Genomic DNA, 16,169 nt, shown 5'->3' on the forward strand with positions numbered 1-16,169 from the left:
GCACTCTCGAGCGCTTTTGCCTGTGCCCGTGTGACTGCCTGTATCAAGAGCAAAATAAGGTCCTGTGTAAAAAAATATAATCATTTCATGATTTTTATAAGACACCATTAAATAGATTCAGAGCAACAATTATATAGACAAGTTGTTAATAAGACGTTAATAAAATAACAATTTATTATACATGAAACGTTTATTCCACGAACATGTTAGAATTCAGTAGTACAAAATATACAATGGGATATGACTACTTAGAGGAAGGAGCGACGCGCAGCGCCTTACATAACGATACATAACAAAACGCATACAATAACATACATACATCATTCATACTGACTAACAAAAATGACTCAATTCTGAAACATCACCAAATTTTAATAATTATACTATATTTTAATTATTTAGTCGGTTTACACTTTACTCCACCAATACAGAGGTTTAAAAATATCTAGGTTTCACGGCTTATAGATAAGAATCTAATATCTTATTCAATAAATAAAGTGATAACTTGAAATTTTGTGGAAAACACGCGAAGACAAAAATCGTCGCGTATCGAAGACTGGTGGCGTTGTGTGCGAGGATTTAAGGTCTGTTGTATTCTTAATACAATGTAAAGAAAACTGGTAAATACCTTATATTGTTAATTACTTTTAATAGCCAGCTCACACCGAGACGCAATGATACGAGCACACTTAAGGGCGATTCAAAGTATAGCTTTTCTTTCTACACGAAAAGATACACATTTCGTTGCGAGAATTCAGAATACCGTGCACGGCGTAGTGTTGCCCCGCGGCGTAGAGCGACAGTCTCGGTGTGAGCTGAGCCTAAGAGCTCAGTTTCAGTATTTAGTCCTAACAAATACTCCTTACATACATAAAAAAATTCAAATATACCTTACTTACATTCCCTAACACACACAACAGCCAATCGGCTTTCTCTATCATAACCATTACTTACTTACATCACACTTAAGTATTGAGAACATACAATCTTGTAACTGAATAAACTCGGTTTTAATAGTGCAATATTGAAAATAAATGAAACAAATATTGTTAGATTAATGTACTCCTGTTATTTACAATTATTATTTATAGTGTAAGTGAAATATTTTATGTAAATTCTAAGCTAACTTTATTCATAAAATTATCCCACACAGTATGTGCTTAACCATACCTTCTGTTCAGATTTCAATGAGAACGTACAGACTATAAGTCCAACAGTTCTTGAAATTAGTTTGTTGACAGGTGACCAAATGTCAAAAGTCGATTGCATAGGACTCTCTGTAGATAAAATAAGTATGGTGTGCACTACTAAAACATAACACTACAGTCAATCTGGGTAACTTTGACTCATTTGGGTAACATTGACAGTGGGAATTAGAACTAGTTTCGATTATTTTTTCATATGAAACCAACACAATTGATAAAAGTTTGCAAAACTAAGATAAACCTTTATCAATTGTGTTGGTTTTTCCAATTCTAATTGCCACTGTCAATGTTACCGAAATGATTCAAAGTTACCCAAATTGACCTTACATCAACTCGCAACTAATATCATCATCGTAAAACGACTCTGAACCACTCTGTGATTCAATCACATCACATTATTTATTTATTATCATATCATCATTAAGCACAGGTATTCATCAACAATTGTTCAATTCCTTTTACTCATTTATCACAATATCCAAGATACGCTCACTTACATTAGTTTTCTATTTAAATAAGGCTAAACGGTTTGTTTTACATTTATATACAAAATGTTTTAGTACAATATGTGTTATCTAATACTAGTCGAGTTGGGAGACATTGCTCATACTGGAAGTACCAATCTTTTTTCTAGATAATTTACATAGAGTATCCTTAATATTAAAATCCATTCAGAATACATTATACCAACCACAAAAGAAGGCTCGGCAAAATAGTATTTTTGTGGCAATCAATACTTTTTCAGAGGAGTAAACGGGAAAAACATATGTGGTTCAAATATCATACATGAATAATTTGAATTGTGGCAGACTATGCTTTCTTCTTTTACATGTTAACTGCCATGCAAACTACTAACATTTTTTTGCGCGCATAATTATGACATAATCTCTCGAATCTGACATACATTTTACAAATACTAGTTTAACTTGCTGACATAATTTCTCACATGATTTTCACACGAAAGTCACTCACTTATCTTCACAACACACTAAACCACTCAGCATTATTTAAACAGACACTTTATTAGTTCATATTCACACACTTATCGTTCAGTTGACGCGCACAAATATGGAGAGGTTGAAGCCGTTGGGCATGAGTGCTTTGGCCGCCAGTCAGTATAGCTGGACGGTGTATGCGTCTAAGTAGCTCTGCAGGGCTTGCCGGTGCGCCGGGGTCATGGCCTCGAGGCGAGGAGGCACTACCCCGGGAGCCTCGTGGCACATTTTCTGTAAGGACTCCATTAGGTAACGCTTCGGGTCTGTTATACCTGGGAAAAGAAGATAATATTTTTAGACTTGTGTACAAACGAAAAAAGGAATTGAATATAAACATAATTAAAATGTGACTTGAACTGACTTGTGTTTAATGGGCATTATATGGAAGTAAGGGAATTTACGTTTATCCATTTTATTATGATCGCAACAGTTCCTATATTATTAGTAGTACTAGATGGCCCGCGTAGCTTTGGGCTTGAGAAAAATGCTAAAGATTTAATTTAAGATAAAATGATTTAACTTTTTTTAAAAGTCTTCAGTCATCTCCACGCAAAATCTAATTTCAATTGGATCATCAGTCGTTTTAAGCGACAGAGAACATAAAGTCTTTTAATATTAGTTGTTAAGTGTGCATGTTTGTTTGTTCCTCTTTTACCTGATACGATATCGATATAGATACTGAAAAATAACATAGGCTTCACTACATTACAACTCCGTTGGTCACAGTAGATAAAAGGCAGACACCATTACAAGTTAGTAGTAATAATAAACGTGTAATGTGTTCTTACTCTGCAGCGGGTCGTCGTTGGCTCCCTTGGCACAGGTGAGGTGCGCGTACTGCGCCTGGTAGCCCGGCGTGTCGTCCACCTCGATGAAGTGGTCGTCCGGGAGACTCGACTCGTCCGGGGGGAGCTCGAACAGGGATATCAGCGCCTGGACAATGTCACACAATAATAAGTACACTTAAATATTAACTCATTACTATTCCTTGCTAGGGAACAGGACGAAGAAGGAATTAGGCTCTGTTCAAGTCCAACACGCTGGCAAATGTGGTTTGGGGACTTTGCATACCTTAAAGAATTATTTTTAACAATTTTCAGGCATGCAAGGTAGTCCACTGAAATGTAATTTTTTTACTTTCGGGTTACCTCAGACTAACGATTGATCAAACCACTACACCAAGTCACACTAAGTGTAATTTCTCCAAAAAGTAAAGGCGGCCCACTTTTTGGAGAAATTACACTAGGGTGGTGGGTAAGCGTCCTTTTTAAGAACAGTACATGTTATAGTGTAGTACCTGCATGAGCCTGGTCCACAGCGGCGCCAGCGGCCCGTCCCGCAGCTGGCGGCTGGCACACAGCAGCTTGACGCAGCCCACGGCCGCCGCCTTGCGCTCCAGCGCGCCCGACACGCGCTGCAGCTCCGGCACCAGCACGCGCTCCACGTACATGCCGAACATACTGCGACACACAAACATGGTTAATAACGCCTTAGAAAATATTATCCGAAGAATTGATCATGTCTTCCTAGCCGATATTCAGCGACATCGCCTGTTTTCAGTCCTGGTTTATAGTACACAATACGCGTGCTCTCTCATAGCACGGATAACCAGCACAACCGGTGAGAGGTCAGGCGCAGGACACAGGATTTAAGTCGTCTACGAGGAGAAGAGAGAAGGTCTACCACCACAACTTCCTAACCTTTAAATTGGCCAAGAATATAATATAGAATTAAAAGCAAAAAATTCAAAAATATATTTATGGCTCGACCCGGAATTGGAACCCGAGACCTCAGGTCAGAACCACGTCATGACCAGTCTACACTACCGAGGGCGCCACAGACGCAGTTTATATACAATAAATTAAACAGCATAACTCTTACCCAGCTTGCACAGAGTCGACCAGATCAATAAGTTCATCGGCACCGAAGTGCGCGGCGTAGAAGCCGAGGAAGGCGATGAGGCCGCGCACGTACTTGGTGGTCTTGGACGACGACAGCCGCTGGAACAGCAGCGTCATTATCTGACGCAGGTACTGGGACATCACCTCACTGGAAGGAAAAAAACTCATTAAAATTGATTTTGTAGCACATTACTGTCCCACTGCTGGGCAAGGGTAAAGAGTCTTCTTCCGAACAAGGAAGGGGTTAGGCCTTGAGTCCATCACGCTAGACATAAGAGTTGAAAAATACTATACTTCGAATTGTGAAGGTTTAAGTGCAGAAGAAAACCATTGTTTTTTTTATATAGTGTGAATGTTACGTATATGCGTGTAACGTATACGTATTAGTATTCAGTGCAGTGCGGACACGTAAATTTTACCGATAAAAATGTATATTTTTTTCGAAGTTTTTAATAAATTTTCCGGTCAAAGGCGGATCTAGAATTTGGTATTGACAGGCGGGAGTAGCACATGAACTATAAAAGTACTACCCCTTTTGATTTCTTTTCGTCATCTATTTGTGTAACTTAATTTGTAGAATTTTACAGATAGCTTGTTATGTTTATTTCTGAAATATGCGATCATTAAATATAAACACTAAATAAAATAATTAAACACTTACCTTCCAAATTTGTAGAGCATTGTTTGTATTAGGTAGAAACCTTCGTGGTCGTTCGTCTTGGACGCGATCAGCTTTTGGAACACACCCAGCATCGCGTTCTAAACGATAACAAAAGGCATTTAAATGAAGTAAATACTAATAAAAAATAGAAAGTAATTAAATTTTTAACATTATTGGATGTAATGACAAATTGACTTAGATTAACAAAAGTTGCTAATATTTTCATAATTTATTTATTATAATTTATATTCAGACAATGGAAGTATACTGTGATATTTAATTTGATAGTTATTTAGTATACTGTTTTTGCTTTGCAATGACCAGTTCCAGAAAAGAATTGTAAGCATGATATACTTTCAAATGTAAAATAAGTTTTGAATATACTAACGAGTCGTCCTGTAGAGAGCACAAGTTCCGCGCGCGTGGCGAGGAAGGCACACAGTAGGCGGACGAGTGGCCGCACGTTGGCGGCGCGCTCCCACAGCGCCGGCGCCACCACGCACGGCAGCAGCGCGCCGTACGGGTCGTCGCCGCCCGGCCCCGGGCCCCCCGCGCCCGAGCCGCGGAGCTCCAGGAGGAGGGACAGCATTTGGAACACGTACGGCATGAACTCTAATGACAAAGAAATAAAACGTAGCTAAAAACTTAAAATAATTTCATGACGGACGTAAAAATAAAATCAATTAGGCCCCTCCCCCACGGCGACTTTTTGTAGAAATGCAAACGCGATGCTGTCGCACGTAACATCGATAATAGTGCCCTCGCCCACGAGCCCAGATTCAGTCGCGATTGTTTGTTGTTGTCGTATGGTTAGTGGTCAACCTAGTGACAAAGTTATTCAAGCCGCCCGAGAGGCCTTTGACGTGGCTTAACGACTGTTATCTTAGTAGATAACAGCCGGGACCGACTTTTTACGTGCCCTCCGAAGCACGAAGACGCCCAGCTCGATTACCACTATGCGGCCACCCATCTATGGAATGACCGCGTCAAGAGTTGCTTAACCCACAGATCGTTTACCGACCGGTGAGCGCAATCAGTCGCGATGCAAACGCGATTCTGTCGCAATTCCCACTCACGCGCCGCCCCCCTACCCTTCCGTTCTCTCCCCGATGTCGCTCGACGCGGTCGCGCTTGTATCAATACAGTCACGATGCAGTAGCGCGTTACAAAGGAGACTACCACGTGTCAGAAGTGTTGCATCGCTAGTCGCTACAAAAAGTCGCTTTAGGCGAGGGACCATAAATAAAATGTTGATTGACAAATGTTATTACGCATTGGCCGAATTTTTTACGATTAATTGTTATTGTAACAATAAATTTGATATTATACCCTTAAGACAAACAAACATAGCGTACTCAAAACCAATATAACAACTCTAATTTAAAAAGTATATTTTCCTAATTCAAAACATCAAGGTCATAAATATTCATGTTAAATGACTGACCGGTCAGATATTACTTAAGACAAAAGACAACCACTATATCATTATAATAATATTTAAAAGAAACCTTACAAAATGCTTATATAAAACTAGCGGACCCGACAGACGTTGTCCTGTCTACACGTCTTTAATTTGAAAATTTTACGGGACAGACTAAAAATATTTGACACTGCGATGGTAGCGCCGTCTGTCGGATCCAATGTAAAACATTCCAAAATCAACAACTACTAATAAATTAAAAATTAATTAAAAAACATTGTCCAGCGGACAAAATTGTGAATCTAAACCATTCTCAGATCCCCTTGAACACACACAAAATATTTCATCAAAATCAGTCCAGTCGTTTAAGAGAAGTTCAGTGACATACACACTTACAGAAGAATTATATTAAGATTAGAAATCTTACCTTGCACATCGTTTTGTAGAATCTCTTGGAATATCGGGAACAAAGCTTCTTCGAACGCCGATATCGCGTTAGGATTTGATTTCGTCACGACACTGTCAAAGGAATTATCAGATTTCTCATGACGTGTTACCAGAAAATTTACTACTTGATTACCAGTTAAACCAACTACTCTTTATGAAATGTCAAAAACAAGTTTCAGTATAGAAATAGGGTTTAGTGATGTCACAGTTTCTTATTTTCGTTGGTATCAAATGAGTGCGTAATAAATTGTTTTAGTCTGTATTAGTTACAATTTCAATATTATTTACGAAAACAAATACATAGCCTGAGCATTTATGTTAAACCATTTAACAAAATTTCGTTAACCCAATTATTTTTGAAATTACCATTATTTAAATGATTCCAATTGAAACATAAGTTAAATGTATAATACCCTGTAACAATATAATGAAATACTCACGAGACAGCTAGCGAGAGTGTTTCAAAGAGGTAGTGGTTGAAGTGTGGCTTGCACGGGTTCTTGGCGACCACGGACAGCATGTGAGCGAGCTTGGGTAACGCGTCGCCTAAGTATGCGAGTGCTCCGTCTTGTAGGCACGAGAGAGTGCGGAGGATCGCTACGAATAAAGGAAGTTTAAAGTTAAATATTTTATGAGTTTGGCATTATGTTGTTGATGTGTTTGTATTGCATAGATTCCGTTGAAATTTGGCATAGCGATAGTTTAATTCTTGGTTAAAAACATACTAGTAAAAAAATCGATCCTTATTTCAATAATTTCTTTAACATTTTAAAATATAGATAAAAATAGACATAAAAAAATTACAAAGTTAAAATAGTTTTTTGCTACCAGTGTTATAATGATAGAAAAAGTTAAGTTATTCATGCCCATTTATGGTTCTCTAATGAGCTTCGAGATTAGTACATAGCTAAGACTACGATTACATAAAAAAAAGAAATTAAATTTGTATAGGATCGTGGATTTGGCAGAACTATCAAGCTATCCCAAGGTAAAGAAAACGAATCTTAATTAAACTAAAGCACATTTTAGTGTTATTACCTTTCATAACATATTCGTTATGGTCGGCGGGGTCGAGCTGCTGGCCCAGCGCGTCGAACAGCTTGGCCAGCAGCGTGGCGGCGTGCGGCGTGAGCGCGGCGCGCGGGACCATGCCGCCCGCGATCAGCTTCTCCATGCAACACGCGCCGTATGTGCACACCACGCCCTTGCCGCCGATGTGAGCGATCTATAGAAAAATTATAGGTTATTATAAGATTCCCCAAGCCTGTATGAGCCTCTACTTTAACACTCGACGATTCTTAACCTGTACGGAACCTGTTAGTGGACCCCCCTACGAAAACAGGTACAATTTAAAAGACCCCCTAAATAATAAAAGAAAGTATTTTGCTCTTAAATAAGTAAGTGTTTAATTGCTGGTATTCATGATTAGGCTAGCTAAAAAATCTCGATTCCGATTTCCAAAGTAAGTTTACGAGGAACTCTAAATATAGGGATCCGCGGGTAACTTGCTGCAGGATATGTAACACTGATTTAGGAAATGATTATGGACAAGTAACATATTATGATCCCTCCTTGTTGGTTATAGTCTGCAATATTGTGTTAAAAATTATTATGATTATCTACAGATGCTGATACACTGGTCGGAAGACCTTTCTAGTTTATTAACACGGGCAGTAAAGATATTTGAATCGAAAGTGATTCTCACCAATAGCGGCACAGCAGTATTGATTAGTTCTTTAGGCAGTAGGGAACGGAACGTCATGATGTATTTGATGGCATCCGCTATTAGTACTGGTAGTCCGGTCACTGTAACAAAAATAAAATATTATTATCTGTTTACTAATGTTCCCCTACAAGTGACAGCGTAGAAGCCATCATCGCACGTAATACGTCTCCGTAACCTTAGATAAGTTTAGTTCATATTTGACGGAAGATGCGTCGGTCGTAACTTAAATTTGTATGGGCTTCGCACCGACGCATCATCGGTTGAGTGTGAACGGTCGAGTGTTTTTCTATACATTTGTCTGTTCTGACGTTTCGCGACCGATAATACGCGACGTATGTTCCGTCAGATATGAACCTTCCCTTACATTTCGTGCATTCTTCATCCTTTCTACGGCGGCTGGAAGCTGACTGGTAGGTGCTGCCGCGCGACGCCAGTGACGTCACAGTGACGTGACAGTGACGTCACAGGTACATACCGTCAGGGCGCTGCAGCTCGGGCAGCACGTGGTTGGCGGCGAACTGCGCGAGGTCGACGAGCGGCGAGGCGCGCGTGACCCCCGCGGCGTGGGTGCTGCCGCGCGACGCCAGTGACGTCACAGTGACGTGACAGTGACGTCACAGGTACATACCGTCAGGGCGCTGCAGCTCGGGCAGCACGTGGTTGGCGGCGAACTGCGCGAGGTCGACGAGCGGCGAGGCGCGCGTGACCCCCGCGGCGTGGGTGCTGCCGCGCGACGCCAGTGACGTCACAGTGACGTGACAGTGACGTCACAGGTACATACCGTCAGGGCGCTGCAGCTCGGGCAGCACGTGGTTGGCGGCGAACTGCGCGAGGTCGACGAGCGGCGAGGCGCGCGTGACCCCCGCGGCGTGGGTGCTGCCGCGCGACGCCAGTGACGTCACAGTGACGTGACAGTGACGTCACAGGTACATACCGTCAGGGCGCTGCAGCTCGGGCAGCACGTGGTTGGCGGCGAACTGCGCGAGGTCGACGAGCGGCGAGGCGCGCGTGACCCCCGCGGCGTGGGTGCTGCCGCGCGACGCCAGTGACGTCACAGTGACGTGACAGTGACGTCACAGGTACATACCGTCAGGGCGCTGCAGCTCGGGCAGCACGTGGTTGGCGGCGAACTGCGCGAGGTCGACGAGCGGCGAGGCGCGCGTGACCCCCGCGGCGTGGGTGCTGCCGCGCGACGCCAGTGACGTCACAGTGACGTGACAGTGACGTCACAGGTACATACCGTCAGGGCGCTGCAGCTCGGGCAGCACGTGGTTGGCGGCGAACTGCGCGAGGTCGACGAGCGGCGAGGCGCGCGTGACCCCCGCGGCGTGGGTGCTGCCGCGCGACGCCAGTGACGTCACAGTGACGTGACAGTGACGTCACAGGTACATACCGTCAGGGCGCTGCAGCTCGGGCAGCACGTGGTTGGCGGCGAACTGCGCGAGGTCGACGAGCGGCGAGGCGCGCGTGACCCCCGCGGCGTGGGTGCTGCCGCGCGACGCCAGTGACGTCACAGTGACGTGACAGTGACGTCACAGGTACATACCGTCAGGGCGCTGCAGCTCGGGCAGCACGTGGTTGGCGGCGAACTGCGCGAGGTCGACGAGCGGCGAGGCGCGCGTGACCCCCGCGGCGTGGGTGCTGCCGCGCGACGCCAGTGACGTCACCAGGTACATGGCCGCGTCCTTGCCGCGCCACGCGCTCGCGCCCAGCTCCGTGTACTTCGACAACATCAGCTACGACAAAACAACAAGTGTGTTAACAACTTAACTCCCGTCTTAGCACCTAATAAAGAAATAGAAAGTTTACGATTGTTAAGTAAGCAGTTGACAAACGCGTCGCGTTGCATTCGCCTCGCATCGCGTCCTAAGGTGACACAATATAAAGCTGATAAAACAGTGCCTATTTGTGTTTGTTACCTGCACGTACTGTCCGAAGATGTGCATCATCTTGTCCTCGTAGTGCAGCGCCAGCGTCTTGACCAGGTCGCAGGCGGCGCGGCGGCGCGTGTCCACGTCCGAGCCCTCGATGTCGCGCCGCACGTACTCCTCCGGGTTGTCCTCGAACAACTCCATGTCCGACTCTAACACAACAGAACACCGGGTTAGGCTTGCCCCTCACATATTCAGCTTGGCACGTTCGGTTCGTTATTTATCGAACAAGAAGACTGACTCACTTGTTCGACTTGTACCGATGGGATCCATCTAAAATTATATTCGGTTTTGCCGCCCGACTAGGCCGATTCATGCCGAACCCAATATGAATTTGTCAATAATAGAAATTGATGCGGTGAAGGAACAATCTCACCTCTATACGTACAGAAATGGCTACTACTACACTAGCTGATCGAAAAAGTTCAAGATTTTAAAATCTCCAGAACATTGTATATCGAAATCTCGGCAATTTATCACTTTTGAGCAGTTAAACTTATTGTCATTTTAAATATTGATGTTTTTATTGCAGAACCTATGGGAACAACTGTTAATTTAAGACTTACCTCTAAACTCCATGTTAGGTATGACGACTTTTTCACAGATACTGCTGAGCGTGGCGGGGTCTTCAAACAAACTCTTGTAGTTATTCTTCTCCGCTATCTTCGCCAGGAATGTGAGAGCGTTTGACACCAACTGTAGGAAAAATAATGATTTATAATTTAAAACAAAATTCATCTTTACCTTGTAATCATTTGGTCAATATTTCTTTAAAATTAGCAAATCTAAAATTATTATTTTTCATATTGCAACAAGACACGGTCTAGTACAATTTCCCTAACCTATACGTACACGTGCACGTGCACTAAAAAAACAGTGACGTCAAATCCGTAATCAAACATTTCAAAGAAGATAGCTTATTCCTAGAAGAAGACAGTAATTAATTTTATTAGCCTGTTTCTGTGTCACTCTGCTGGACATAAGACAGGCTAGGCTCTTGAATTTCCAGTCCCCTCAATGGATTTTCGTGTCTTTATATGTATTGTTATGCCAGAGGACGGCCCAAAACTAGATGGGAAACTGTAGTGCAGAAAGACATGAGTGAGTGTGAGGTTTCCAGGTATAGAGCGAAGTGGAGGAGAAAGACCAGGAAGGCTGACCCCACTACCATATGGGACTCATAGCATGGAAGAGAGAGAGAGAGAGAGAGAGAGAGAGATATATGTATTTTTATGTACTTACTAGCTGACCCGCGCAACTTCGCTTACGTCACATAACAGAGAATGGGTCAAAATTTTCCCCGTTTTTGTAATATTCTTTACTGGTACTCTGCTCCTATTGGTCCTAGTGTGATGATATATAGCCTATAGCCTTCCTCGATAAATGGGCAATCTAACAGTAAAAGAATTTTTCAAATCGGACCAGTAGTTCCTGAGATTAGCGCGTTCAAACAAACAAACAAACTCTTCAACTTCATAATATTAGTATAGATTGTACGAGACAAGAAAAAAGCAACACCGTACTTAAAAATAAATGAATAATGAGTAAGAACAGTATACATACCGCGTCGTACTTGGGCTGCGGTCCGGTGCTGAGCAGCACGGTCCACACGGCGGTGACGAAGGCGGGCGCGTGCGGCGCGAACTCCTCCTCGTACTTGAGCGCGTACAGCGCCGCGCACTCGCACACTTCTGTACGTAGCTGCTCTAACACGCCGGGCTTGTCGTCATCGTCCTGTATACAAGAATACTCTCATAAAACTTAAGAGCAACACACAAGACTTGCATTGCTTTCAAAAATTTGAAGGGCCAAAATGTGTTTTTTATAAAAAAAATCATACATCTACTGTTAAATGCTTTAACGGATTTCTAACTTCACAGACTGAGTAATGGGATAAAAAAGAAATTAACACATAAACTCTGCGAGCTTGAGAGTGTGCTTTATAGTTACAAAACAGTTTTTATGTTGCTTTACATAGAAGTCAGTCAACATGTAGATAACATGAGTCTACACTCAGCAATATCCACTGTGGGTGTACTATACAAAAATAGATTATCTTACCTTTTACGAAATAATTTCTGCCCACATTAATGACAATTTAAAATAGATTTTAGGCATCAGAAATAAGTCTGGTAAAAGCGAAGCTTTATTAGTATTATGGTACTCACATCAGTCTCCAAGCAAGGCACTTTAACTTGCAGCAAGTTGAGTAGATTAGGCATCCAAGTGGGCATGTTGTCTTCAAAGAACTCGGGCAGGTCTTGGTAGTTAAGTGAGTAGAACACTTTACATATAAGTACTAGAGAGCCGTAGATCACGCGGAGAGCTTGCGGATTGTCGCCGTGTTTTGTTGTTAGGTCTATTGTGGCCTGGGGACAAAAATACGTTATTTTATACTTTTTATTTTAGCAATTTCCTCAAATTATTGTTAAGGCATAGTAAATTCTACAACCACTGTATAAATGTGTATATGTATCTGATATCGAGTGGACTTATTTATTATAATCTTACTCCCTACTTTGTCATGAGGTAGGTAGGAAGAGATGTGTCAAACACGGGTATATTACCCGTGTTTCGTAGTTTTTGAACTTATAAAAAAATACACTTAACCAAATAACTGATAATAACTGAATCTCTAAAGAGAACATTCTGAAAGAAGTACTTTGCTGGACTCGAGAATTTAAACTGAGATCTTGAGACCTGTATTAACATATAAATATGTATGTACTAGCTTCTTAGATTACAAGGCCACATTAAGTAGCAATCTTCAAAGGCATTTCCGCATATGGAGATCCCTCGGCAAAAATAATTTCAATACCAAAATGTATTTATTTCATAATTCTCTATATTTACCACCAAATCCTTTTCATTGTAAAGATTTAAGGCAGTTGAATTATTATATGCTACAAACAAAAATAAACCCTTATAACAAGTTATAAAGTAATAATTACCACAAAGAGATCAGTGAGTGGTTTGGCGAAGTTCTCGAGCACGTGTTTGATCTCCTCCCACAGCTTCTGTGACTTGAACTCGTATCTGTACCTTTTGAACAGTGAGTGAGCTGTTCTTAGCACCCCGTTGATTACGTGGAAGTCACCTGCAGGCGGGAGTTTACAAGGTTAACATAATGGTAAGAATCAAGACACCATTATCTTTATCGAGTAATATAATTTCCTTCTTATTGATAAAGTTTAAAGGTTTTAACTTTATGGAACTATAATATTATCACAATATACTTAAATCTATGTACAATAAAATCTGTAAAAAATTCAGAAAATGATTTTGTCGGCAATGTTGTAAATTGTTATTTTAAAAATTTTAATATTGTAATAATATATGTTGAGAGCAACATGAGAAAGTAATGTTTTGGGTGCATCATCACTAGTCTTCTTTAATTCCTTATTACATATTTAATGGGTTAACATGAGGTAGAGTGGCCATAGAAATGCCAGAATGAAGAAGATTGGAGGAGGCCTTTGCCACCTGGCAAACGGACATGCAGAAGTGGAACAAAGGAACAATATACGAAAATTAAGAAAATACTGTCATGTCCAAATAGAGGCTATAAATTAAAAAAAATACATATTTATTGGTAATGCAATTTTCTAAAGCTACTTATAAAAAATCTATCTGGAGGTTTAGTGTTAATAACTTTGATTCTTACCAGTGTTAAACTTATCCACCATTTCCGGTATTAGACTTGGCCACTTGTCCGGGAAGTCACACTTGCCGATGATGGAGACTGCATCGCTGAACTGCCTCTGTATAGCTTCAGGAGACTTGAGCATGAGCGACACAATGAGTGTCTTGATTGTGTGCCGGTCCGATGAGTGGATCCTGTCTACACCATCCTCCTCCTAAAGGGAAAACATACATTTACGTAAATGGTCATACAAAACCGATTTTACCATCGTGTTGATATTAAATCAAATTGCAATTTCTATAAAAACATTGATGCAAACCAGTTTTAAGTTCTATAAATCAATCAAATCATTTATTTCATGTACGTAGCGCCTGGATAACCTACTGGCATGTTTTGCAACAGTCTTTTACATATACACATGGCACACTCAACATATTAGAGTAATTTCAAAAGACAAGAGCTGATGAAAAAGAAGCCTATGACGTCTTGATTGAAAATGTAAACAGACAGGCTTCCATTATAATATTATTGTATTAATATTATAATATCTATGAACTTGTAATAATATCTCTTTGGTTTCAAGAATCACAAGTGAGTACACATTAAGTTTCTTTCAATCAGCTCGTGAGGTACCCAAATATCAAGCTTTTTTGTGTAAAGAAAAGATTTTATTTACAAGTTCATACATACTATAATGAGAAAAGACTTTTTCCCCGACCTAATATTATGTTGAAAGAATAGCTAACACTAGGAGTACACTTACCACAGGCCAATTTCTTTTGATATAGTTTTTGAAGGCGATGGCAGCTGCCACTCTGATGGTGAGGTCCACAGCATCCTTGTCAATAAGATGCAGCAGCAGTATGGCATAGTTCTGATTTATTTCCACACTTTCTAGAAACTTCTCAGCTGAAAGAAATAGTAGGTATTAAATAATTTTATATGTCAAGACAACTTATCTGTTAATCTCTATATTATAATAGAAAATAAAGAGAGAATAAAACTAGTTTGAGAAGTTAACTAACAAACATAGGTGTCATATGGATTTAAGGCTTAATGTCAATGGCTTAAGTATAGCCTAAATGTGTTTGTCCACATCGGACACTTTGCATTCCTGGTAGACAATAAAAAGATTTTCCTACTTGTGCAGAAACAAGTTTTAAAAATAAAAGGACTTCTTGTTCTTGGAGTAGTTTACCTAAATAAAAGAACATTTATGCACATTCAACCATAGACAATTGCTTTAACTAAGGCAACAAATACAACTACAGCAGTGACACAGAGTGACACTATACTATAAATTTTATAATATACAGTTTTGTGCTTTGCCTCTATTGCATTTGTCTATTTTTAGTAATTATGGGATATAATTTGAATCATGCAAACTAATGTTGTGAAATCTAGCTATAAAACTTATGTGTCATCAGATCATCAGATACAGACACATACAAATTGCACAAAAAAACATATTTTTTAAGGTTATCAAAACAAAATGGATCTCTATATAGAACAATAAAGATATCATTATACGTTTTAGTCGTTTTATGGCATCTTAAAATGTAAATTTAGATAATGTGTTAATTACCACTGCATAAAAACGATAGTTAATGAGAAATAGGTCGAAAGAAACAATAGTATTGCAGACATACCGGGCCGTCTGATGTTCGGGTCGGGATTCAGTGTTTGCTGAAGATAGTTGGCTAATGTGGCTAAATTTTCTTCTGTGACCTCCATTTTCGAGAATAATTGTGTAAAATATCAGCAATCCCAAAGCACTTAAACTGAAATGTGTTAAATTGAACAAAATTTTCCAACGGTCCGTTTGACTGCTTTGACAGCTGAATTGAATTTACGGGTCTTGACAGATGTTGGCGTTATGACAGGTGGCTTTAGTGTGGCCAGATTTAATTTATTACAGAAAATAATTACAAAACGACTCTCTTATAACTGTTGGTAGGTAAAGAGCAAGTAAATATGTCCCAAACTAGCTCACTATCTATTTCTTCTATTCCATAAAAGTCATATCTTGCTAAAAATACATTATTATATTAATATTTTTTTTTATCCATTTTTTTCTGGATATTTTTTGTAATAACGTAGTTTAGACAAACAAACAGATCAGCGCTTGACCACAGTGGTCATTAAGGATTCCACACAGAAAAACAGTTTTAATCCACATAATAATATACATGACCTTATCATTGTATGGATTCTTTAAAATTCCTAAGCACTTTTGCATT

General features: G+C 40.5%; 1 protein-coding gene across 1 annotated transcript; it reads right to left on the minus strand.

Moving 5' to 3' along the window:
- Positions 1–171: 171 nt before the first annotated feature.
- Positions 172–15,763, minus strand: Cse1 (chromosome segregation 1). Its single transcript, XM_076129216.1, has 19 exons — positions 15,579–15,763; positions 14,693–14,838; positions 13,951–14,143; positions 13,238–13,383; positions 12,455–12,655; positions 11,850–12,020; positions 10,853–10,982; positions 10,275–10,438; positions 9,902–10,091; positions 8,335–8,435; positions 7,668–7,854; positions 7,070–7,226; positions 6,610–6,701; positions 5,151–5,374; positions 4,763–4,860; positions 4,082–4,249; positions 3,498–3,660; positions 2,989–3,133; positions 172–2,472 (listed from the first exon to the last, which is right to left on the minus strand). Exons 1-19 carry the CDS (start codon positions 15,661–15,663, stop codon positions 2,318–2,320), a joined length of 2,916 nt encoding a protein of 971 aa, XP_075985331.1. The 5' UTR covers positions 15,664–15,763; the 3' UTR covers positions 172–2,317.
- Positions 15,764–16,169: the final 406 nt, after the last annotated feature.

This window comes from Anticarsia gemmatalis, chromosome 22 (genome assembly GCF_050436995.1).
Source record: "Anticarsia gemmatalis isolate Benzon Research Colony breed Stoneville strain chromosome 22, ilAntGemm2 primary, whole genome shotgun sequence".
In the NCBI taxonomy this organism is placed as follows: Eukaryota; Metazoa; Arthropoda; class Insecta; order Lepidoptera; family Erebidae; genus Anticarsia; species Anticarsia gemmatalis.